This window comes from Carica papaya, chromosome 1 (genome assembly GCF_054855325.1).
Source record: "Carica papaya isolate Zhongbai chromosome 1, ASM5485532v1, whole genome shotgun sequence".
Classification (NCBI taxonomy): Eukaryota; Viridiplantae; Streptophyta; class Magnoliopsida; order Brassicales; family Caricaceae; genus Carica; species Carica papaya.
Genome location: NC_142309.1, coordinates 26138944 through 26166054, shown reverse-complemented (window position 1 = coordinate 26166054; position 27111 = coordinate 26138944). Strand labels below are relative to the sequence as shown.

At 34.4% G+C, this 27111-nt stretch overlaps 1 protein-coding gene across 7 annotated transcripts in view; it reads right to left on the bottom strand.

The window, feature by feature from the left end:
* ASHH1 (SET domain group 26) overlaps nt 1-21427 on the bottom strand; it is a 29449-nt gene extending 8022 nt beyond the window's left edge. For 3 of the 7 annotated variants that reach the window (XR_015821795.1, XR_015821794.1, XM_088223319.1), the window contains exons 1-3: nt 21210-21427; nt 10432-10523; nt 2466-2530 (exon numbers count right to left, since the gene is read on the bottom strand). Coding sequence is in view for 3 of the 7 variants with exons in the window: in XM_088223319.1 (XP_088079445.1) it covers nt 2466-2530; nt 10432-10452 (86 nt within the window). In the remaining 4 variants the exon portion in view is untranslated. Of the gene's footprint in view, nt 1-2465; nt 2531-10431; nt 10524-20357; nt 20478-21209 lie in introns of all 7 variants that reach the window. The other 4 variants (XR_015821793.1, XR_015821792.1, XM_088223312.1 and 1 more) reach the window with 2 other exon arrangements.
* Between the last annotated feature and the right edge of the window lie 5684 nt (nt 21428-27111).

The following is a 27111-nucleotide window of genomic DNA, read 5'->3' as shown; positions in this document are numbered from 1 at the left end:
AAAAAAAAGATAAGTGATTTCCAACTGTGCTGAAATTTCCCACTTCAATGCCCCTCAATAATTGTAAATTTTTAGCTTTTTCGATGAGTTTGTTTACTTCTTCCATAACAATGATGAATAATAAAGGGGAGAGAAGGTCACCTTGTTTCAAACCCCTCGTAGCCGGAAAAAACGTGGAAGGGTCACCATTTACCATTAGTGCGAAACTTGTTATGGAAATACAAATGCGGATCCATCTTCTCCATTTCTCACCAAAATCCATGCTATCCAACATGTAATCAATAAATTTCCAAGAGACATGATCAAAGGCCTTTTCCATGTCCATAATTTGCATAGGACACCCCTCTTTTTATTTCTGTAAACATCATCCACCATTTCCTTTGCTGTAAGAATGGCATCTGTGATTTGTCTACCTGAAATAAAAACCAATTGGCTTTCCCCAATGATCTTGTAAAAGCAGTTTGAGAGTCTCTTAGCTAGGCTTTAGAAAGGAGCTTGTAAATGCATCCTACAAGGCTTATATGACGAAAGCCTTTGATGTTATTAGCTCCAGTTTTTTTGGGGATCATGACAATAAAATGTAGAATTCAAAGATCTAGCCATGGAGACATTTCTGTAGAAGTCTTCGAAAAATTCTAAAATATCAGCTTTGAGAACCTCCTAATAATGTTGCAGAAATTTAAAATTGAAGTCGTCCGGACCCAGGACTTTATCCTCATTACAATCTTTGAGGCAACCATGGATTTCGTATTCATTAAAGTCAGCTTCGAGTTGCAGTCTGTCCAAGGAGATTTTAAGCATGCAAACTGCAGACCATGTAATTTAGGTCTGTTTTCTAACTCTTCTGTCTACAGCTCTTTGAAATAAGACATGGCACTTTCCCTCATATTTTCATTACCTTTGACGCAGTTTCCATCAACAGTGATCTCTCAAGAAAGTGTTTACAATGAGAATGGGAGTAGAAAGTTCACTAATTCTGCAGGTGCAGCCCATGTACATGATCCTTTGGCAGGATGTTAAGAGTAACCGCACTTTCATCAATACATATATTATATTCTGAATTTATTTCAAATATATATATATATTCATATTCTCAATAGCTCACTCTTTAATGCATTAAAACAATTGAAATACCATAGTTCAATGAGACAATGCAGGAATAGCAATAAAATTAACTTTTCTTGCAAATAGTTTAAAGTAGAGGAGATTTAGGTGAGAAATAGAACAATAAAGATAAAGAAGAGGAAATAAATGTCAACGTCAAGAAAAATACGGAGAAATAGACTAAAACAATAATGAGAAGAACAAATATAGGAACATAACCAGAAAAACGAACACAAAGAGATATAAGGGAATAAAACACTTAAAAAGAAGTTATTAATTCATCATCTTTTGTTCTTTGTTGGTAGCTAATAATAGCCTGCATATAGGCATTAATGACAACGAATATTCAAACTGACAAAAAAGAAAGTCCAAGAGATTTTCATTTCTATAATACTTAATCTACTTAAGTAAGAAACTAAAATATTATAATATCTAAACAAACCTGAATAACCTAAATGACTTAAAAATACAAAATAACAATCATTTTTACAAAAAACCTTCACTCATTGAAAATTTGTTCCAAAATAATATCTTTTCTTTCTGCATCCTAATACATTCCAAGTGAAGAAGCAATTATAGTTGGCTCATATAAACAGTCAGTTGAATAGTCATTGCCAGAAACTTTCTACTCACTGCAATCAATATTTTTAGTCAACAAAAGAAAGTACAGGCAGAATATAGTATGCAACATCCAAGCTTGAAGATTTATCTGCTCATAAACCCAAGATTTATCTCTAGCATTGAGCAAAAGAATGCAGTTTTTCATCTATGTATCCCTTCAGAAATATGATACTCTAGCAATGAACCGTTAAAATAATCAACCTAAACAACATTTTTAATCATCCAAAGTCACGTCAATTGAGATGATGGTGCCATCTTACTCAAAACCTTTCTCAAGTTCAGAAGCAGATAGAGCCACACATTTTGGTGAGTTCATCAAAAGCAGAGCAGCAGTTAGAACTCAGAAGCTGATAATAGCAGGCAGCAGACTGTCGATAATGTACTTAAAATCCCCAGACAATCTTAATTTAAAAAATTTGGCAAAACACTGCTACACGGAAAATCTGATTGGATGGAGAGAAGGCCAATTACAAGGGAAAGAATGCAAGATTTTATAAACTGCTGCAAATAATGTCATTTCATGAAGAACCAGATGCTAGTCCACAGCAGAGTCAAGTGGACGGTACTGAATGGGTACCATATCATAAACAGATAAATAACATTAACTGATGAAGTCAAAGTAGAGCATCCAAATTAGTCCACAGCATAATGTATTACTTCTATGCATAATGTACTTAAACCGTAATTGCTTTTGAAGTCAAAAAGTTGCTTCACAAATTAAAACACAAAGAATATCTTACTTTCGACATGAGAAGTCGTTTTGATATATATGCTCATATTGTGGCAGATCTTCACTCTCTTGATCCTTCAAACAAAAGATTTCCCTCAGTGCCTTATTGATGATATGCATGCCTCACAGGAAAGGCAGATAAAGAAAAACAAACATAGATATAGATCCATATGTGCATATATATACACATATATACATGTACAGGATATATATATATATATGAACATGGCCATTGTATGTGACTAGCTTTTCTGTTCCTTTCCTTTGTCAATCATCTGTATTCCTTGTCTCCTTCCTCTTTTTCCTTTATTAATGTTACTACCCCATGATATTTTGATGACTTCATAGTTGCCTAGATTGCTTAAACCCCCTGCAATCTATGTACTGAAATTTTGTTCGAGATATGGGTTTTGCCTGAGTTTGTTAGTTCTCAACCCAGATCTCTAATATTATGGAACCAGATTTAAGAAGAATCAGAGCAAGTCAAGAAATTGGGTAAAGTAGGATTGCAAAGATTGTAAGAGATAAAAGATAGGAAAAGGGAGTGAAGACTTTAAGTTCTAACAAACTTTCCTTCAAATTGAGTTTAGTCAAGAGTGTGTAGATGTCAAGGTGAAGAACAAAGGTCCATTAGACGAAGTTTTCTTTCTTGAAACTAAAACTAAAACCTAAAAAAGAACATAAATATAGAATTCTTACAAGAATTAGAGATTTATTTCTTTATTTGAATAGTAGGTACAATCGTCGCGACACTCCTATTGTAATATGCCCTTAAGTTTGTTGAAGAGGATGCGATAAGTTATAACCAGAAAATAATGTCATTGAATTATTTAGAAATATTAATAGAGGTAATATCATTTATAGACCAGAGTAGTTGATTAGCTTTTAGAATCAATTAAGACATTTTTTGGGGAATTAAATGCAAATTGGGTCTAGAATATTAGGCCCGCAAAATGTATTTTAGTTAGAGGTGAGTTTTGCCAAACTTTTGTATTTTTATCTACACTTTTGTATATTTTCATCATAATTTTTTTGTTAACTATGATGTCTTTTTAGTATTTTTAGTTCAAATAACGAGATATATATTTTGGAAGGCAAATGAAGCAAGAATAACAGGAAACAAGGTTCAGAGTCAGCATTTGTGCATTGTTGCGAGAAGGCAGAAGCAAAGCAACCAGAGTTATAAAAAATTGCAATGCAATTGGTGAAAATGTGTTGCAATGAGAGAGTCATAAAAAGTTGCATAGTAGCAAATGAAACTGCGTAGAACAACTAGACATTGTTTTGCAATAGTGTAGAAGTCTCAATTTGGTGTTGCAGTGAGAATTCATGGCATTACAATGTGATTATATGGAAAAGACTAATCCTAAGTTTTTCTGGAGCACTAGGTAAGATGCTATATAAAAGATAGGAGAGGGGCTATAAGTATGTATAGAATCCATAAATTTACTTTTAGATCTAGATAACCACTTTTTAGAGTTCTTTTCCTGAAGTTAAAAAGATTTCGTTAAGAAAGAGGTGAAGACCAAAAAATCATGTGCAAGACTCTCCACCAGGACTAAGTTTTTTATCTTTTCTTTGTATTTACAGAAATACTTAAGATTTATTTTCTATTGAATTTATGTACTCAATCAACAGTATGAAGTAGTCGTCTTAGATTTGTTTGCATGATGATTGTGTTTTATCGTATTTAAGGTTTGTTTGCATGATGATTGTGTTTTATCATATTTAAGGCTTAAAATTATTTTATCTATGGAACCTGCATATGATCAGAATGCAAAGTTATGTATGATAAAATAAGTAGGTAATAAAATGTTTATTGGATGGGTAAATTATCAAAATAAACTAAAAAAATAAAACATGAGTTAAATAGAAATAACCAATGGGATCTTAAGATATTCATGTGGCTTATTTAGATTGTAACTAAAGGGAACTTTAACTGTAAGGAATTCAGAAAACTTAATGCATTAAATTGGGATTTAACATAGAGGAGACCTGAAAAAAATAGATAATTGATCGTTAGTTCTTAGTTTGGTAGTTAATTAGTACTATAACTAGGATAACTATATGTCAGCAATTATATCATCACATGAAATATACGACTTTGTCCATGTCACAATGAGAGTGATACGAGGTGAAAGACTGGTAATGTGTCAGCCAAAATAAAATAATAATAATAATAATAATAAAACAAAAAATAATTTAGGCATGCAAATTACACAATTAGTAGCAATGTCCGAAGTTAGGAGCCTAACACATTCCTACATCGTTTTATCTTGACTTTAAACTCTCTAGGATTAGACCGATGGATATTTAGTGTCTGATCCCGCTTTCAATAGGATAGTAGCGACTCTAAATACTTTAAACTTTATATTCTTTTGCGGAGTTTTTGCCCCAAGTCACTGATGTGACAGCTTGACGACTCTACTGGGAACTAATCGAATTTTTCGATCAATGATGATGGATGTATGTTAAGATTAGTGATCATTTGCAAGCTATTTTGAAATTTGATGCATGAGGATCATTGATGGGATTTTGACAGAAACCAAAGGTATTGCATGTTTAGAGTATACCTAGTCTTTCAGATCCAATGTGAGAGCCATGCGCAAGCTCGCATTGGTAGCACATGTGAATTCTCCGCTTCAAGGTGAGTGCAGTATATGTACACTCACATTATGTTATTATATACGGAAATACATGTTACCATCGCTTATTAAACTCGGAATGAACCATAAAAAAGAATTGATTAATCTTTGAGTCGAGAAACGGGTTTTGCATATAAATCAAAAAAGTGTCATTTCGACTCAATTCTTTGATAAACAAATAGGAGTGAAATCATTTTTTGAACAAATTTGCTTCTTGGAGCAATTTTTGTAAAATCGTGAAGAGCAACGTAAAATTTTCTTAATTTATAAACAGCATATGCTTTTGGTAGCATTGTCCCTTAATGCAAATAATGTCATCACTTAGATTCATTGGCTCTATGCATGTTGATTTAAGAAACTCTAAAATTTGTTTGCATATTCATCACTAAAATTGACAACTGTTGATAGGGAGTACTAAGGAATTCAAATTCTTTCTATAGTAAAAATTTATGAGGTCAAGAATCAGAAGAATGATGAAGAACTGAAGTTACATGGGATACATGAAAATGATTTGTAATTTCTGAAATGGTGATTTGTATTGAATATAATATTTATAGAATTTTTATTCTATTGATAGGAAATTCTTATTTTATTAAATTTCTAATTCTATAGTATTAACATTCTCATAGAATCCTAATTATATAATATCAAAAAAATTGAAATAATTAAATAATAAACTATCATAATCAACACCCCATCTCAAGTTGGTGCAGCGATATCACACATGCCCAACTTGCAGATTAAGTTACAAACTGAAACCAAATCTGTCAAACAGCAATTCAGCTCGAGGTCGACTCAAAAATGGCTCGAGATCGACTCAAAAACGGCTCAAACTTACCTCAAAACGGCTTGGTTCGGCTCAAAACAGTTTAGCCCGGTAGCGACTCGACTCAGATATGTCTGGTAGTGGCTCGGCTCGGCAGAGGCTCGGCTCGACTCAGATTTGTTTAGAGTGGTGATAAAAGTAGATTTGGATAAAATGGTACCAACCCAGCATATTATGCTATTTTAGAATTTTAAAAAAATTCTAAAATTAGAACTCTAAAATAGTTTTGTTTAATTCTGATACCATGTTGATTTTTGAATAAAAAATAATAATTTTATTTATCACTCTTTAGGTTATTATACTTAGAGTATTTATAAAATTTTTATTTTACTAATAGGAAAATTCTTATTCTATTATCTTTCTAATTATACAAAATTATTATTTTTATAGAATCCTAATTATATAATATTAAATAAACTAAAATAATTAAATAATAAACTATCATAGTCAACAACAACATAATAAAAATATATTTTTTGTAAAAATATCTGATTTTGAAATGTTGACCAAAAAATGGGTTATTCTTACCAAAATTGGGAGTTTTTTTCTTTAGAAAAAGAAACAAAAACCTAGAAAAACAAAAAAATAAAAATAAAAATAAAATATTTGCAACTCAAATGCATAAGAATATTAGCTCAGCCTAAGGTAGAAGGTAAGTCGAGCAAAGGCATGACAAATTTTCCAGACTTCTAAGTGAGACAATTTTTGCAATCTCAGGATTATGTGCGATATGACAAAGTTTTGGTAGTATTTTTTCCCTAAGATTATCATTTTTTAAAATAAAAATAGAATGATAAGATTCACTCACAAGCACCAACAGGCGCAAACCCAAACACAAAAGTATCTACATATTGATCAATATGTCAATGTTGTCCTCAAAATCCTTCGTAAATGAACAAGATGACCTAGAATAAAAAAACCTAGGGTTTGCCATCTATATTTAACTCTATTAGAGCCATCTTCTACCCCCTCAAATGCTCTCTTGTTTTTCTCTTTCCATACCACCCAAATAATAGCAAGGGAATGAGTATCCCTTCACTCCAATAATACCCTTCCATGCTTTTTAATTTCTTTTCTCACCAAACCAGTCATCACCCAATTGAAGTCCAGCAGTCCATAAGCTAGGGTCCACAATTTATACACAAACGGACACCATAAAATGATGTGATTACATGACTCCACATCTTTTTTGCATAAAAAAGACTCATTCACCAATATTTTTGCCCCCCTAATCAGTATGTCAAGAGTAAGAATATATCATCGACTTGCCTCCTACATAAAGAAAGCAACTCTAAATGTAGTGTTACCCTTCTAGATTTACCAACAAGGAAAACTGGTGGCCATGAGATCACTTTTTTAAAAAAAGTGTAATATGTATCATTAATTATATGCACCGAGAGAGTGTAAACTCATGTATAAAAGAATTTATATATTAGTTCGCGTGTCAATTAGTTCTCATAAATTTTTCATGGAATATAGATATTGATTCATAATCAAAACTCCAAAAGTTTGGAACCTATCAAGACCCTCCACCACCCCTTTAAAAATTCTCCTATTCTTTTCTCACAACCCAAAAAATTGCCAATAGAATGAGCTCCAAATGCTTTTTCCGATTCGTAATGTCCTTCTAAGCCCAAGCCTCCTTTTTAACAATGTCAGTCATGACCCAGTTGTATCACATAATCCCAAAAGCCATACACCATAAACTATATGCGATGCGACACCGGAACAGTATATGATCGTAAATCTCCTTTGTTCTCTTACGTAAACAACACCAATTAACCATGATTTTTCCTTTTCACATTACCTTATCAATAATCAAAATGCACCCACGAACTGCTTCCCAAGCAGAAAAAGCTATCTTTGGGGGTGCATTAACTCTCTATATTTGTCTGAACGGGAAATTGCCCTCGATTTGCTCTTCTTTGGTCAAATTTTAGAAAGTCCTCAAGATGAATCTTCCAATTCTACTATACTGGTTGATCATGATCCTCACTAAGCGAAATTGAAGTTAAAGAGCTCAATAGAAATTCATATTTGTTTATTTCCCAATCATTAAGATTTCATACTATCTCCACATGCCATTGTCTACGATCCTCACCTACAACAAAAGCCTTTTTAACATAAATGTCCTTATACTGCCCAATAGCAAAAATCCATGGAAATCTAACTCTCATAGCCCCTCCATCAAGTCAAATGCCAGACCAGAAACTAATTCTCTCCCTATCTCCAATTCTCCCCTTAATAAATTTTTGAAATTTTTCCTTTCTTGTGCAAATTCTCTTCCACATCCCTTTCTCATATGGTCTTGGCCGACATTCTTGAATACCACCCTCTATCTATTGTACCAAACTTCGCCTCAATAATTCTCCTCCATAAAATGCCCATTTCTTTCATAAAGCACCATATCCACTTCCCTTGTGAGAGACTGATTCATTTCAACAATAGATCTCACTCCCAATCTATCCTGATTAAGTGGTCTTTTGATTCTATCTCAAGCCACCAAATGATACTTCCTTCTCTCCATCAAATCACCTCACAAGAATCTGCACTAAATTATTTCCAATTTCTTGTCAACACTTTTCGGGATTGATAGTAGGGATATAAAGCATATGAGAAGAGTGGACAGTGTGCTTTTGATGAGTATTAACCGACTAGTCTCTCCCACTGCACCACAGCCATGTCATCCCATGTTAGTGTAACCATCACCGCATCACTCTCCACCAAAACCATTAGAAGGATCCAAACGGAACCCTCATCTTCAATCTCGGCCATGTCACGGCAACCATAGATGTGTCATCATCTCTCCCCTTTTCCCTGCCCAATCCTTCATCCTCCAATCACTACTAGTCTACCCCCTCCTCTTTTGTCCTTTCCGCATCAAAATCAGTGTATGCATCCACCTTCACTGCCAATCGAGAGATTTCCTACTAAATCCCCGATACAAGTTGTGGGTTTGTGCGTTTTTTCCGGGACACGGATCTCTAAATCGATTTTAACCCGAGACCTAATTTTCTAATCTCTCCCAGGCTCAGTCTGCTCGATAAATTTCCCCTTCTCGGCCCATTACCATCCCATCATTCTTTTTGTAAATGAACTCTTCCTGTCATGGCTTATTCTGGTTCAAATTTGACACCAAAATGATGTATGACCCCTACGTTTTGTACTACACAAAACGATAGATGTTCCCATGCATTTTGGGCTATTTTTGGCCATATATGTAATTTTCAAACAAAACTACGATAATTCTAGTCTTTACTTGGGCTTTTGTAAAAAGACATACAAACAAAACTAGAGCAGTTATCATGTTAAAATTTTTCTAGCCAAAATAAAATAATAATAATAATAAATAAAATAAAAAATAATTTAGACTTACAAATCACACATTAGTAGGAATGTCCCAAGTTAGGTGCCTTACACTTTCCTATAACATTTCATCTTGACCTTGGAACCTCTAGGATTAGGTAGGTGGACATTTAACATTTGTCCCACTTCCAATAAGATCAGTAGCAACTCCAGATATTTCAAATATCATTTTTTTTGGGGAGTTTTTGCATCATGTCACTGGTATGATAGTAAGTATTGATATCTTGTTTAGAGCTATCAAATAGATTTGAATCCTAAAATTTTTCTAAAGGAAAAGAATATGAACCAATAGATCAAGAATGCATTACTAAGCTATTATGTACCATCAAATTATGAACCTAATAAATGGTTCACTCGAACTTCGAACAAACGGCTATGCCTATCCCCTGAATGAAATAACAAATTTAGAGATGATTTTATGCTGGTCTTAGAAGATGATGAACCTTAACTATGGTTCGAATGATCACATATTTAAGGCCCAACCAAAATTACGCAATGGACATAATTAGCTGTCCATATCTTTGAGATTGAATGGATAGTTATGCCCTTTGAAGTGCTCTTAATGACAGCATAGAGGACTTTGTGGACTGAGATGATGAATAGTTATGCACTCTTATATTTGTCTATACCACGTGTAAAGAACACTAGCATCTCCTGTATACTGACATGTAGCTCTTCCAAGTGATGCTCATAATGCCACTTGCTAGCAAGTGAAAGAATGATCAGTTACTTTCACAGTCACAAATGGAGGAAAAGAAGTTTTGAGAAAAGAAAATCTTAGCTGAACATTAAAGTTGAGAAAAAAAATTCAAGGACTTTCAGCAATGAAGGTCATATTAATCCAATCGCACATCATAAAGAAGTGCATTCTTTCTTCTTTTCGAAATGCATTTTTTTCTTTTCTTCTTTTCCTTCCCTTGTACCCTCCCATCATTCCTAAATAAATCCTTCAATTTTTTTCCGTCAGTTACATGAATAAGTAATAAGTGCATCCATAAACCTAAAGACCACAGATCAAACCAACAGATAAAGCCTGAGAGTAAATAATCATAAACAGAGTTTAGAAAAAAAACTGACTTGTGGGAATTAAACTATCAATATAAACCAAAAATTGAAATAATGCTAGACTGAAATCATACAAGATCAGAAGCAAATTGCATGTTGTTGGCCCACTCTAAGTTAATGCAAAGCTAAAATCCACTTCAGCATCAAAAGCAACAGGCTGAAAAATCTGCCACAACGAAATTAACCAAATAAACTTAGCATTCAATTGCTTCACACAAAAATATGAAGTAAAATATAAAAGGAACTGCAATTTCGCAGATAGTTTACTTCCTTAATCCACAATCACATTCAAAAAATCAATTAACAAATCAATTTATAAGGAAAGAGGGCCTGGTAACAGTGTTTCTCAGGCAAATCTATTGTTTCAAAGAAAATTTATGTGTCAATTAGGAAAGGAAGCCAAATGGAAAACTATAGAATAGGAAACAGAAATTTATGTACAGAGAAATTAGGAAAATAAAAGGTAATAACAGAAGTGGTTAAAACAGTTAGGAAAATCCATATGAATACTTGTACTCTAAAGAGAAAAGACATCGAGAATGAAATGAAATTATGTCTACTTGGATTCTATCTCTCTCTCTACTGTTCTCTCTCTTTCTTTCTCCCTCCCTCTCTTTGCAACAACTCTATGATTGAATGCAAACCTTCTCAGGTTGAATAGCCTACAGTCCACACAAGTTATTCATGTAATGGCGGTATCAGAGCAACTTTCCTAGCAAAAGGTTGTATCCAAGAATACAAGATCCCATGAAAGCAAGAAAATGGAAGAAATTCGAGACAAATGAGCAATTTGGAGAAGAAAATTAGCCTAGAACAAGACTAGATGAATCAAGAATTGAGTGAAATGAAGCAGCTCCTGCTTAGTATAGCTAAGCAATCACCTCCGAATAATAACTCGGAATCAATGCTTCAAGAAAGGTGAAAATTTTGGAGCTCAGTCACATAAACAGAAAGAACTAGAAGTAACGATGCACAAACCCATATTAGATTTTCCAAAATTCGTTGGAGAAAACTTGAACGGGTGGATTAACTGAGCTAGAAGATCTTTAAACTATGAGGGTTCACCAGCAAAATGGAAGGTGAAAGTGGCACCGGCGTATCTGATGAAACATTGGAGTGGCATCAAACCTTTTTGAAGGTGCAAGGAGAATAGGATTGGCCTGTGTGGGAAGAATATGTTCACCTATTGAACATTACGTTTTGAGATAGAGTGTTTTATGAGCCACTCACTAAGCTAATAAGATTGCAGCAAGAAGGGTCCCTGAAGGACTATTTTAAGGTGTTTGACGTTCTGTTGAGCAAGGTAACCCTACCGACCGAATATCAATTTCTTTTGTTCATCTTTGGCCTTTGACCAGACATCCAATATTTAGTTCGTTCTCAAAGACCTGTAAATGTGTATATCATGCTTAACCTGGCTCAGTACAAGGAGAGGTAGTGCATAATCTCTATGAACAATTCAATCAATATTGTTATTACTCTACCCCGAAACCAAGCAAAGAACCTACCTGGTGGACACCAAAATATAAACCAAAGTCAAATTACCTTCCATATAAGCTTCAGTTAGCCACAGATGTACCACCCAACCAACCTACCTTGAATCCTCCCTCAAAGACTGATTTCGCATCAAATCAACCCACTGTTTCCAACAATGTTCCCGCAAATATCGATTTAAAATCCAATCCTAGACCTGGTTTATTGCCTAAGCCAGATACAAGAACCACAAAACCTACCTAGAAGGAGTTGGAAGATAGGAGGTTGAAGGGATTGTGTTATTTCTGTGATAAGAAATATGTGTTGGGACAAAGATGCAGAAATCAGAAGTTGCTTATGATCACAGTGCAAGAAGAAATGGGAGTAGAAGATGTTGAACTAATGGATAAGACGGAGGAGGAACAATTAGAGTAAGACCCCGATCTCTATATTTGCCATAAAAGATTACCAGAAATTCCACTGATATAAGCAGCACCATGAGAGTAACAGGTTTGATATAGAAAAGGCCAATCGACATACTGATTGACTCGAGAAGCAGCCAACAATTTTTTGAATGTGACGGTGGCAAAGGTGCTAGTTGTTCCTGAAGATTTTGAGAGTAGGAAAAAACTCCCCTTTTTTCATCTTACTACATCAATGATTTGTGTCTCATTTTATAGGCAAAACAGAAGGAAAAAACAAATTAACAACCTTTCCTACTAAATTACAGCTAGTATTCTGTTATGGTGTCTGGTTGTCTAACAAAAATAAATAACAGAAAGCAGTAAAAAATTCCCCTTTTTTCATCTTATTACATCAATTATTTGTTTCTCATTTTATAGGCAAAACAGAAGAAAAAAATAAATTAACAACCTTTCCTACTAAATGACAGCTAGTATTCTGTTACGGTGTTTGGTTGTCTAACAAAAATAAATAACAGAAAGTAGTAACAGTAAATATAACTTATTCCTAATATTTCTACACTCCCCCTCAATCTAGGTTACGTAAATGTTGGGTAAGTCTAGATTGGATATCAATTCGTTGAAAGGTCCTTTGGGAAGTGCATTTGTTAAAATATCTGCAGTTTGCTGACTAATAATAACATGATGTATTGTAATAGTTTGATCTTCAATCTTCTCTCTGATGAAGTGTCGATCTATCTCCACATGTTTAGTTCGATCATAATTTACAGAATTTTTAGCTATGGTGATTGTTGATTGATTATCGCACCATACTTTCATGGGAGTAGTAACCGAGAATTTTATTTCTATTAGAATCCTTTTTAACCAAACCCCCTTATATATTCCATGAGCAAGTGACCGAAGTTCAGCTTTTGCATTACTTCGTAACACAACAGATTGTTTCTTACTCTACTAAGTGACTAAGTTCTCAAAATATAAGTACAATATCCAGATGTAGATCTTCTGTCAGTTACAGAACCCGCCCAGTCGACATCTGTGTAGATTTCAATATTTTTGTTCATTGTTTTCTGGAAAAATAGTTCTTGTCCTAGAGTCTTCTTAAGGTACCTTAGGATCCAATACACTATATTCATATGATCATCAGTAGGTTTGTTCATGAATTGACTTGCAATACTAACAGCAAAACTGATGTCAGGTCTAGTATGAGCGAGATAAATAAGTTTGTCCACAAATTTCTGATATCTTTCTTTATTAACTGGCTTGCCATTGGTTTTAAATCCAACTTTTGTAGTCGTGTCCATGGGTGTTTCTGCTGATTTACACCCAAGTATCCCTATTTCTTTCAGTAGGTCAAGAACATATTTTCGTTGTGACACCTATATTCTCTTTTTAGAACGATCAAATTCCATTCCCAGAAAATACTTGAGTGCTCCAAAATCTTTTATCTCAAACTCCGTGGCAAGAAATATTTTGAGTTTCTGAATTTCCTCTATGTTATCATTTGTAAAAATAATATCGTCAACATAAACAATTAGAATCGCTTACTTACCATAGGCATTGTTCTTAACAAACAAAGTATGATCAAACTGACACTGCTCATAGCCCATATATTTGACAGCTTTGGTGAATCTGTCAAACCAAGCTCTCGGAGATTGTTTTATACCATAGAGTGTCTTTCTCAATTTGCACACCTTATGAGATTTATATGTCATCTCAAGGCTCGGAGGGACTTCCATATATTTCTCTTCTTCTAAATCACCATTGAGAAATGCATTCTTTACATCAAATTAACAGAGAGACCAATCAAGATTAGAAGCAAGAGAAAGTAATACCCGAATAGTGTTGTGCTTAGCCACTGGGGCGAATGTCTTCTGATAGTCTACCCCGTAGAACTGAGTGAAGCCTTTAGCCACTAGACAAGCTTTATACCAATTCACACTTCCATCTGGATTGTGTTTTGTAGCGAAAACTCATTTGCACTCCACTTTATGTTTTCTAGGTGGAAGTTTTGTCAGTTCCCAAGTATTGTTCTTTTCTAGAGCCCTGATCTCTTCTTGAATAGCACCTCTCTACTCTGGTAGTGCAAGGGCTTCATGAATTGTTTTAAATTCAGTGGAGCTGCCATCAAGCTTACTTACATATGCATGATACTTTGAAGACAGATTGCTGAATGAAACATAATCCTGTATAGGGTGTCTAGTACAAGATCGAGTTCTTTTTCGCAAGGCAATAGATAACTCAATATCATGGTCTGTAATGGTAATAGTATCAGAAATTGTGTGTAAAAACTCATTACCTGATGTGTCCTTACTGCTCGGAACTAGAATAGACTCATGGCAATGTGTAGTTGGTTCAGAATCTTTATCAGCTGGAGTTTTGTTTCTCCTAATATAGACACGTAACTCTTTGTTGATAGCAGCAGGTACAGGTTTAGGTTCAGACTCTTTGATACTAGTTTATAGGAAATTTGATGAGAACTCGAAAATTGTGTGGGGAAGAGAGGTGAGAAGTGGTATACTTATATTCCATACTTGATATTCCTGATTAATATTGTCCCCCCTGAATATCAGTAGTAGAATAAAATGACTGATTTTCAAAGAAAGTAACATCCATAGTGTTGTAGAAACGACGGGTCCTGAGACAAAAACATTTGTATCTTTTTTATTTGGTGAATATCAAACAAAAACACATTTAATGGCCCTTGGGTCAAGTTTACCTCTGAGGTGAGTACGAACATGGATATAGGTTGAATAATCGAAAACTTTGTAGGGAAGGGTATGAAGGATATGAGATTGTGGAAAGGCCTTTAAGAGTGTATCATATAGGGTGTTCGAAATGCGAGAGTTCGGGATGGCATGTGGTTTATCAAGTATGCAGCGATGAGAACAGCCTCTCCCCAAAAAAAAATTGGAATGTGGGTAGTAAGCATGATTGATTACTTCAAGAATGCGTCTATTTTTTCGTTCAGCTATGCCATTTTATTGTGGGGTATTAACACAGGAATTTTGATGAATAATACCGTGGTCAGAAAAATATTGTCTCAAAATAGTTTTAAAGTATTCACACCTATTATCTGATCTCAATACTTGAATTTTAGTGTGAAATTGATTTTGAATCATAGTGTGAAATTTTTGAAAAATTTGGCCAACTTCAGATTTTTCTTTCATGAGAAATATTCAAGTGATTCTAGAGTGGTCATCAACAAAAAATACATACCATTTTGTCCCGGTTATATTAGTAACTCGAGAGAGACCCTATAGATCACTATGAATTAATGAAAAATATTTTGTGAGTTTGTAAACTGAATTAGGAAATAAATTTCGAATATGTTTGGACAATTGACATACTTCACATTGAAAGGAAATTGGATTTTTATTTCGAAACAAAGTAGGAAATAGCTTTTTCAAATACAAGAAATTAAAATGTTCTAAACGGTAATGCCATAACATGATGGGGCATTTCCTATTTAAATTGTTTACAGATTCAGAATTAGTACATACTGCATGATGAGTTTGTCTACTAAGAGAAGAGTTGTCAACTCACAGTAGATAAAGACCTGAATCCATACTAGCATCGTCAATCGTCTTTCCTGAGTTCAAGTCCTAAAATTCATACAGTTTAAAGTTAAATATAGCTACACAATTCAAATCTTGTGATAGTGACAGGAGATTACAATCCAAATTTGGAATGTATAGCACAGAATACAAAATTAACTTGGGTGACAGTGCAACTATTTCTATTCCTTCGACTTGGGAACTGGAGACATTAGCAATTTTAACTGAGAATTTACCTCTGCACTTATTATACTCCTTAAATAGTGAGATATCTCCGGTCATATGGTCGAAAACATCCGAATCAATAATCTACATGCCCCTTTTTGAGGAATAAGTTGAGAGACCAGAAAAATTACCTTTGTGAGCTGCGGAAGCATTACCAAGAACCATATTGGGAGAAAACATTTTCTGGATAAGGCTGATCTGTTCAGGACTAAATAAAGGACTTTCAGTAAGAAAGGCTGCACAGCTGATTCCTCCTCAATTGAGACAAAATTGCCCCGATGAGTCTCCTGCTTTGGTGTCTTCTTTTCAGCTGGATTCCCGTAAAGCTTTCAGCATCTTCCACGAATGTGCCCAGGTCTTTTACAGTATTCGCACCATGGTCGTCCCTTCCGCTCAGTCACCCGATTTGTGAGAGCTACACCAGTCTCGGGTGAGAGAGAACTATTTTTAGCAAGGTTAGGGCTGAGTTGCGATTCACCCATCATCACCTTCTTCCTGCTTTCTTCGCGTCGCACCTCAGAGAACACCTCTCTGATGTTCGGGAGAGGTTTGTTCCAAGAATGCGTCCTCTTACCTCGTTGAGGTATTTATTCAATCCGAAGAGAAATTTGACTATTCGTTTCTGTTACACGATGCTTCGGAATCTCCTATCATCCTCGGGACAGCTCCAAGCATGTTCCTCAAAAGCATCAAGCTGCTGCCATTTTCGGATAAGAAAATTGTAATATTGACTTACTGTCTTTTCTCCTTGGCGCAGGTCGTGAAGACTTGCTTCAACTTCGAAGATGGCGAAAGTGTTGTCACGAGTGGAGTAAAACTCACGGGCTGCGACTTAGATATCGTGCGCAGTCTCATAAAGGAGAAAATTTTCTCCAATCTCGATGGTCATTGAGTTCACCAACCAAGACATAACAAGATTGTTCTCTACTTTCCATGTCCGAGCATTTGTATCATTCGCGGGAGGTGGTGAAAACTCTTCAGTGAGATATTCATCCCGGCCTTTCCCTCGAATGAACATTAACACTAAGGACGACCATTGTAGATAGTTACTACCATTTAGTCGATGGTCAGTAACAAAAGAAGGAACCGGATCAATGAGAGCATGGCTATCAGGCACCGGAAGATAGGAGCCCAAAAGGACTTCAGGAGGAGAAGAAGTTTGTTCATCCATTGCCTACTGAATGCAAGAGGGATGCTGAAGAATTTGGATCAGCTATGCTCTAATAACATGAAGATTTTGAGAGTAGGAAAAAACTCTCTTTTTTTCATCTTATTACATCAATGATTTGTGTCTCATTTTATAAGCAAAACAGAAGGAAAAAACAAATTAACAACCTTCCCTACTAAATAACAGCTAGCATTCTGTTACGGTACCTGGTTGTCTAACAAAAATAAATAACAGAAAGCAATAACAATAAATATAACTTATTCCAAATATTTCTACAGTTCCATTATCTAACACAAGTCAAAGTGGAGGTAACAGGTGCTCACACATTGGATTGCTCGCAATCCTGTGAGAACTTGAGTTGGTCCATGTAAGGAGAATCATTCCAAGCCTCATTTCTAGTAATTTCATTGGGAGGAACGGAGGCTGTTCTAAGAATCAAATGGCTTGCAGAATTTGAAGATATAGTTTGGAATTTCAAGCACTTGACAATATTATTCAGAAAGAAAGAAAGATTAGTGTAGTTACAAGGAGAAACAGAAGGAATAGTTAAAGAAGTGTCCCTAATAAAGATGATGAAATTGCTAAGAAGAAGCCAAACAGATCAGTTTTGATCTATATGCAAGCATGAACCTGTTCCAGACCAGTAATTAGTAACAAAGGAAGACAACTTTGCAAGTCAATTGCAGCCAGTACTTGACCAATTCGAAGATGTTTTGGGAGATCTAAAGACATTGCTACAGGGAAAAAGAAAGTCATGATCATAGAATAATTTTGTCAAACCCCACAAAAACAGTAAACATCAAACTCTACAAGTAGTCCAAAGAGCAGAAAGATGAAGTTCAGAATATGATAGCTGAACCTATTGGAAGCAGGGGTGATATGGAATAGCCACATCCCTTTTTCTTCGTCCATTGTTCTAGTAAAGAAGAAAGATGGCTCTTGGAGAATGTGTGGAGGCTATGGAGAGACTACTAAGTGGACTATCAAAGATAAATTCCTCATTCCAATCATGAAAGAGTTACTAAATGAGTTTAGAGGTTCAATAGTGTTTTCTACCTTTCCAATCATAGATAAGTTGCTAGATGAGTTGGGAGGCTAAATAGTGTTTTCTAAGCTATGCCTAAAGTCAGATTACCATCCAATTAGAATGGTGGAAAAAGATATATAGAAGGCAGCATTTCAAACTCATGAAGGGCATTATGAATTTTTAGTCCATGTCCTTGGGGCTGACAAATGCGCCCTCAACTTTCCAAGCCCATATGACTGATATTTAAACCTTTTCTCTGCAAATTTTTAATACTATTCTTAGATGACATCATGGTATATACTCATTTTACATCAGATGATAAAAATCACTGGTATCAAACATTGTTGCAGCTTAAGAAGAATCAACTAAAACCAAGTGAAGCAAATGTATTTTTGGTACAACTAAGGTGGAGTATCTCAGACGCATAATCACCAAAGGAGTGTCCACTGATCCAAAGAAGATTGCAGCAGTAGAGGATTGGCCTCAGCCCACCAACCCGAAGCACCTGAGAGGTTTTCCGAGACTCCACGACTGTTAGAAAAGATTTATCCGAGATTATGGATCCACTGCAAGGCTACTGACTAACATGCTTAAGGAGTGACAATTTTGGTGATCTAAAGAAGCTCAACGAGTATTTGTCAAGCTAGAAAAGCACTAGTTACAGCTCCAGTGTTGGCACTACCAAACTTTGAGGAACTATTTGTGGTGGAGATGGATGCTTCTGAAGAATGATTAGGAACAGCTTGATGCAAAAAAAGACACCCTATTGCATTCATTAGTCAAATGTTTTCCCCTAGAAATCAATTCCTACCTATTTATGAAAAAGAACTAATGGTCTTGCAGTCAACAAATGGCAGCATTACCACCTAGGGAGAAAATTCATTATCAAAACCAACCACCACAACATTAAGTATCTCCTAGAGCAAGAATGGCCATGAACAGTCAACTCAAGTGGTTACTTAAGCTCATGGGATTTAACTAGGAGATTCAATACAAAAAAACCAATGGAGAATTCAACAGCAGATGCCCTCTCAAGGCAGCCAACCACCACATTAATGCTTATGGCAGTCTCTATAATAACACCAATGCGGCTGGAAGAAGTTAAACAAAACTGGGACCAAGATATTAACTTCAGAGAACAACCTCTAGAAGATCCCACCGGAGATACCCCTTTCACTTAGAACCAAGGATTATTGAAAAGAAAAGGAAATTTGGTTGTAGGAGCTAAGGCTGATTTAAGAGCAAGAATTCCCAAGGAAACATATGAAGGACCTGCAGGACATTCAGAGGTTCAAGCCACTAACAAAAATTTATCCCTTCTCTTTTCTTGGAAATGAACGGAAAAAGATGTGAGAAACTCTTTATGTGGCTGCCATGTTTTTCAACAATGCAAGGGAGATCTAGCTGCATATCCACACTTGTTGCAGCCCTTACCTATTTCACGCACAACTTTGACAAGTATTTAGATGGATTTTATCGAAGGGCTGCCTAAGTCGCAAGGAAGAGGTATCATTTGGGTAGTCATCAATCGCCTAACAAAGTATTTCCATTTTCAGGCACTATCTCATCCATTTACAGCTCAAACAATTGCGTTTTACGGACTACATGGTCTTCCAGAGACCATTGTGAGTGATTGAGATCCTCTCTTCTTTAGTACCTTCTGGCTACAGCTTTTTCAATTTCAGGGAGACTCACTATAAGCTTTCCCTCAAACAGATAGTCAAACAGAAGCTATAAACAAGTGCGTTGACACATATCTAAGTTGCATGTGCCACGACTCTCCCTCCCACTGGTTGAAGTGGCTTCCATTGGCTAAATTTTGGTATAAAACCAATTTTCATTCAGCCATTCAGATGTCCTCTTTTGAAGCATTATATGGTTATCCACCCTCCATTTATATTACATATATTCCTGGTGATTCTAAGATTCCAGCTTTAGATCAATTCTTAACATAAAGGAAGGACAATCTCAGACTCTCAAAATTTCATCTAGAAAGGGCTCAAAACCGAATGAAACAACTTGCAGATTCCAACATTCAGAAAGATCTTTTCAGGTTGGAGATCATGTTTAGTTCGATTTCGACCATAAGACAAACTTCAGTATCGGTCAGAGGCAAGCAGAAGCTCGATACCTCATACAAGCGTCCCTTTGCAATACTCCAAAAGGTCAGACAAGTTGCTTACAAATTACAACTCCCTGCTGGCAGCAAAGTTCTCTCCACCTTTCACGTCTCTCAGCTTCAAGAAAACACCTGTTCAGATTACATTGCAGATGCACCCTATTCAGAAGATTTCTCAATGCATCTTTGACATACAACTCGTCAAACAACACAATAAGCCTATTATTCAGCTTCTAGTTCAATGGGAAGACGAGAGACCATTCCCAAGCTACATGGGAAAATGCTTCTGACTTCCAATGCAACTTTCCAGATTTTTCCTTTGAGGACAGAGGATCTTGGGGGGTGGACGGGAGGGTGGAATTAAATGAAATTCTGTCCAGTTGAACTCTCTCTCTCTCTCTCTCTCTCTCTCTCTCTCTCTCTCTCTCTCTCTCTCTCTCTCTCTCTCTCTCTCTCTCTCTCTCTCTCTCCTTTCTCTCTGATTCTCTCTCCTTCTTTTTCCATCCCTCCCTTTAAAACAACTCTACGATTGAATGCGACCCTTCTCAGTTGAAATAGCCCACAGTCCACACAAGTTACTCACGTATCAGAAGAACAACCAAACAAAAACTAAACAGGCATTAACTAAGCTCCATTAATCTCCAACAACAAAACAAAACACGTACAATATAATATGATTTATTCGTCAAACCATTCGTATAGTTACAAGGAGAAATTAAAAATTTGCATCAGGTTTTGGGACTGAAGAATTTGATAATTCCAAATTTCAGATCTGCAGAACCCTCAAAATTGAACGTAAAATATATATATATAGAGAGAGAGAGAGAACAAAAAAAGAGGTGTATACGTATGTGTAATGCTTACAAATTCAAACAAGATCAGAAATCAGTTTCCCTTGGTATGTGTGGCAGAGCCGCCGTATACGATTCACCAGTGCTGATAGGAACTCCGGTGGTCGCTCACGGTCACGGAGGACGACAGCGTAAAAGAGACGCAGGTGAAAAGAGTAATGCAAACGACACCGTTGAGTGAAGTCTGCTCTCAGCGTAAAAGAGACGCAGGTGAAAAAGTCATGCAAACGACACCGTTGAGTGAAGTCTGCTCTTTATACTCTTCGTGTTGATAATATACGACCAAAACGACATCGGTTTGTTTTGGCGTCCAACGGGCACTAGACTACTGGAGTGTATAATTTTAGGCCCGCGATCACTTAATTAAATATATTATTTTAAAATATATAGTCTATTTATGTATTTAATATAAATATTTCAAAATTATTAACTTTGAAAAAAATTAAGTATAATAATTTCACTACTCTTTATGTGCAGAAGTGCATAGATATCTTTTTTCTTTTTGTTAAGTGTACTTATTAATATTAATTAAAATATAAATTCAATATAGTTATTATTTTTATTTCAATTAATATTTTATATTAATAATTATTTTAAAAACATACATTGTTTGAAAAAAAATAAAATATATAGTTATATATAAAGATAATATCAAACAATGCTACGTAACCTTTTTTATTTTTTAACATAAAAAATAAAAATAGTATGTTAAATATTAATTATAAACTTATATTATGTAAATATAAAATATCATCCGCTTAAATTTTAAAATATAAAAATAATATTAAATTATGAAATCTAGTTACTCTTGGTACGTGAATTTTAACTTTAAATTAAAATTACAGATAATTTATTTTAACTTATTTATAATAAATACATTAATAAATAATAAAAAATATCATAATTTATAATTTAAAAAAAAACGTTATCACATTAATATTTATAATTTTAAAATTTTTAAGAGATTTGACAAGAAAAAGGAAGTAATTTAAATTTTGATATTGTCTGCAATAACATTTTTAAGAGAGAGCTAATAAAAATGAACCACAATCCCAATCGACCTTCATCCATAATCTAAGTTTCAATATTTATGTATGGACCATAATATTAAATTAATTATTATACTATTTAAATATTTATATTATTTTTTTTTATTTTTAGTTGTCATAATTTAAAAGATTTTATGATTTAATTTTATGATCATTAGTATTTAACATGTACTATCTTTTAGTTAAGTTATTATCTTAATCAAATATCATTATATAATGATGTAAAATATGACATATAAAATATTAATTTTTAAATTATTATGATAAAAATTAAAAACATAAAACAAAAAATACTTAACATATAAAAAACAGCTTGGACAACAACAATGTCATAAGTCAAGCCAAATACATTGTCTATGAGTTAAATATATTTTTTATGTCTCAAGTTTTTTAATTTTTATAAAAATATTAAATGATATTTTATATCATGTTATTTAACTCATATCATTTAATATATATATTAATTAAATTAAAATGAAAATATATGTCTAATATAGATTTATATGATATGTTCACTAATAATGTTAATATGTATTAACGAGTACGTATTTAAATTATAAATATTTTAAAAGTATAAATATTCAATGTATAAAGAAAAAAATAATAATGTTTTGATCAATTTAAATATTTTAAAATAATAAAAAATTAAATTAGTATTTTGATTATTTTATACGAATTTAAATAATTCATCTTTTCTATTATTTTTAAATAAATTCATATATTAGTTAATTATATAATATATAAATATTAATCACAATACAATATAAATAATTTATATGATAACATGTGAAAGTATAGTTTAATTCAAAATTATAATTTTATGTAGATAAATTAGTATATCAAATATTTAAATACGTGAATTATTTATAATTTTATGTATCTTGTATAAATTTAGATATTATTCAACTAAAAAATAACAAAATTTCCGTAACAAGCATACAAAATTTGTGATTTTTTCCAAAGTCAAAAAAAAAAATGAAAACAAATACACTGTGTAACACCCTATTTTTTTTATATTGGACATATTTAACAAACAACCAATTCTATAACAAAACGGTCATGCACAAAGAACCACTAATATAATCCATTATCCAATGATCAAGAAAGCCCTACAATCATGGGCAAAACCTCGCACACAATACAACCATACTCAATATCTATACTACCATCAATTTTACATATTCCATTCAGTCAAAACAAAACGAAACTCTTTATCCTGTACTCTACACACTAGGTTCGGAATCAAACAACTTCAATCCAGACTCCGTCCCTACATCATCTGTAAAAAGAGAAATAGTGAGTTCATTTAACTAAGTACGGTAAAACTCAAAATACATGCGTGAGGTGCAACAATATAAAACCCTATGCCTCTACTAATAGTCCACTACTGAACTCCAATTTTCCCTCCTGCACCTACAACTCTACCTACCCTAGGTGTCCGTTCCCTGACAGCACTCTAGGCGTACCAGTGGTACCATTCACTGCCAAGATTTGGCCACCATTAACACCTATCGACCCCTAATAGCCACGCACGCACATGAGTTTCAATCATTTTCGTCATCTCACGACCTATACCAGGCCACTCACACACACCCGATTTTCCTTTACTTGCGTCACCAACACCGGCGACCGTTAGCCATCTCTCGACCTATACCAGGCCACTCACACACACTCTGACCATTCTCTATCGTCACCGATATCAACGACCACTAACCATCTCTCGACCTATACCAGGCCACGCACGCACACTATTTTCATTCATTTGATTTTCGTCACCAACATCGGCGACCGTTAGCCATCTCTCGACCCATACCAGGCCACTCACACACACTCTGATCATTCCCTCTTATCACTGATATCGGCGACCACTAACCATCTCTCGACCTAAACCAGGCCACGCACACACACCATTTTCATTCACTTGCATCGCCAACCATCGTCTACCTATCGACCCCCGTCGGCCACACACACACACCACTCCTTCTCGTCCACTATCTCTCTCTCCGCCCGTTGTCTAGGACATGTCCTAATTGCCCCCACTCACCCCGTCATTCTTCCCCCAAGGCTCCAGCTACCCCACTCCATTTTCCCAAGCATCTCACTCACCTGACAGATCCTTCTCTTCTCCAACATTCACTCTCTATCTCTCCCTAACTCTCTCTCGGGCTACAACCTCCCGCCACACCATCACGCCACACCATTCTTCTCACCTACCTCACCCCGCGGGTTCTACCCTTCCCCAGCGTTTCCCCACTGCCTCTACCTATCTCTCTCTCATACTACGTCCTCACACCACAATATCTCCCTATCTCCTTCCGCATTGCTCACACAGTCCGCTCTCTCCCACACCGTTTTTCCGCCCGTACCGTCACCTTCTATCTCTCTCTTCCCGCGATTCTCACGCGGTCACTTCCTTCGTTCGCACACCTCTTTTCTCTCTCCCGACCTCCACTCACTTCGCACTCCTATCTCTCTCCTGGCCTCTGTCTGTACTGTCACCTTCTCCCTCTCTCCTCCTGCGATCCTCACTCGGTCCGCTTCCTTCCACCCGCCTCACCACATACCCTCACCCAACCTCTTCCGTATACCCCTACCTCCGTAAGCCGTGGCCACGTACGCCACACATCAAATCATTTCACAATCAAATCAACACACACATTTAGAGTTTGGTACCGTACCTCCCATTTCCATTTTTCCCTCTTTCGGCCGAATCTGCTATCACCGTTCGTGATCTCCTATTCTCTCCGCTCTGCTTCCTTTCTCCCTCCTTTTGGAACCTTCATTCCTCTTTTCTCTCTCTCTCCCGCTCCCCTTCTTCCTCTACTCTCTTTCTTCCTTTGCTCTCTTTCTTCCTTTTTTTTTCGTTTCTTTTCTCCTCTCCTCTCTTCCTTCCCCGCCTCCTACTTAAATCATCCCAGTTTTTTCTCAAAACGGCGTCGTTTTCCCCATTGCAAAACGACGTCGTTTTTCATTTTCCAAAACGGCGCCGTTTTCTCCCCTCTGCAAAACGACGTCGTTTTTCCCTTCCTTCTCCCTCTTTTTTTTTTTTTTCTATTTTTTCAGTTATTACACACTGTTTTAATAATTCTGAAATGTATTATTTTAATTTTTTTTAATTGTCCTATATGTAAAATGCTTGAGCTCCATTTTTTTGTGTTTGATTTATTACAAAATTTATACTTAGTAAAAAAAAATCGTTCATAAGAATTAAAGTTATATCCTGTAAATATAAATTAGAACTAGATCTAATTAAATTGAATTTTTTAAATTCATTCAATCGGAACATAACATGTTTGGATTTGTCATTTCAAAATTTCATAGAATTTAGTGCAAGACTTTATATATATCAGAAAGTATTATATAATTCAAATTTTTATTTAAAAATAAAAAATGTATAAATAAATACTTAAAATATAACCCATAGAAGCTAAACATGGAATTGGGTGATTTTGGGATAGTGTATTTTATAATTAGACATGTTTGACTTTAATAAAATTCGATTTGAACCTAGTTAAGAAACTTGAATTAAAATATATAAAAAAGTGATTTTAAAATTGTATTAATTAGTTTTAATATATATTTAAATGTATATAGTATTGTTAAATAAATAAAATATACAAAAATATATATGTAAGAACAAAAGCAAAATGCTTAATAAAATGTGAATATAGATGTTGGTGTCTACTTTATAATTTTAACACGACAATTATAATATTTAGTTAATGTATGCTTTTTTATTATCCAATATTCATCGAATCACGAGATTTTACAAATTATTTTTATAAGAAAACACTTGAAATAATAAAATCAACATATTAAATTAATCTCCTAACCAAATTAAACATTAAATTAATTATATCTATCGATCACATGTCAATGCATCATTGAGTGTGCAATGTCAATAATTTGTTGCTATTTCAAATATTATTAATTGATGTAATGCGTAAAACATAATTATTTTGATATAAATTAATAAATTAATTAGACTATAATATTAATTTAGTTAATCACAAGATAATTTCGTCATATAATGTAATTATAATGAGGGTGGAGATTTAAAAATTAATATGTCTTTAGCGGCTAATAGAAAAATTAATTATCATCATATTTTAAAATTAAAATAAGCTAAAATTATCATAAAATTAAAATTCAAATAGCAAATGCAAAAAAAAGAGGGGGGGGGGACAAAGATAGGAGGAGGAGAAGAATATTTGCTTCTTGAAAGAAAGGAGAGTGGATGTGAAGAGGATCTGACGACCGACGGTCAAAGGCGCCAGGCTGGCTTCATTACTTTTTGTCACATGCTTATTCAGTTACTTAAATTTAAAAAAAAGCCTAAAGGGGAGAATCCCATTAAAATAGTCACCTATAAAAAAATAATTAATTTAAAATAATAATTCCAGCTTACTAATTTTTTAAACAATTAATTAATTAATTTCATAATATTTAAAAATTTTATAGTAAATTTACATTTATCACTCTAATTTAGATTAAAAACTAAAAAATAATTCTCTAATTAAAAATACATACTTTAAATTTATTGTACTTTTTTTTTGGATTTATTTAAAATAGAATAAAAAAATCTAAGTTGTTGCACGTGATTAGCACCTCACTGCGTAGAGCCAAGAGTGTTGCTGACGTGGGAAAGCAACTACCCAGGATGGATGGTCAGGCAGCGCAGGGATGAATTAGTAAATTCCTTTATATATTTAAAAAGATTTATTTTGATAACATATTTAAAAAAATTAGCAATTTAATACATCTGAATTATGACGCACTGTAAGTTGGAATTAAAATTAAAAAATAAAAGTTCACAAAAAAAAAAAAAACAAAATTCGAAATTCCTAAATACCCGTGCACGCAGGG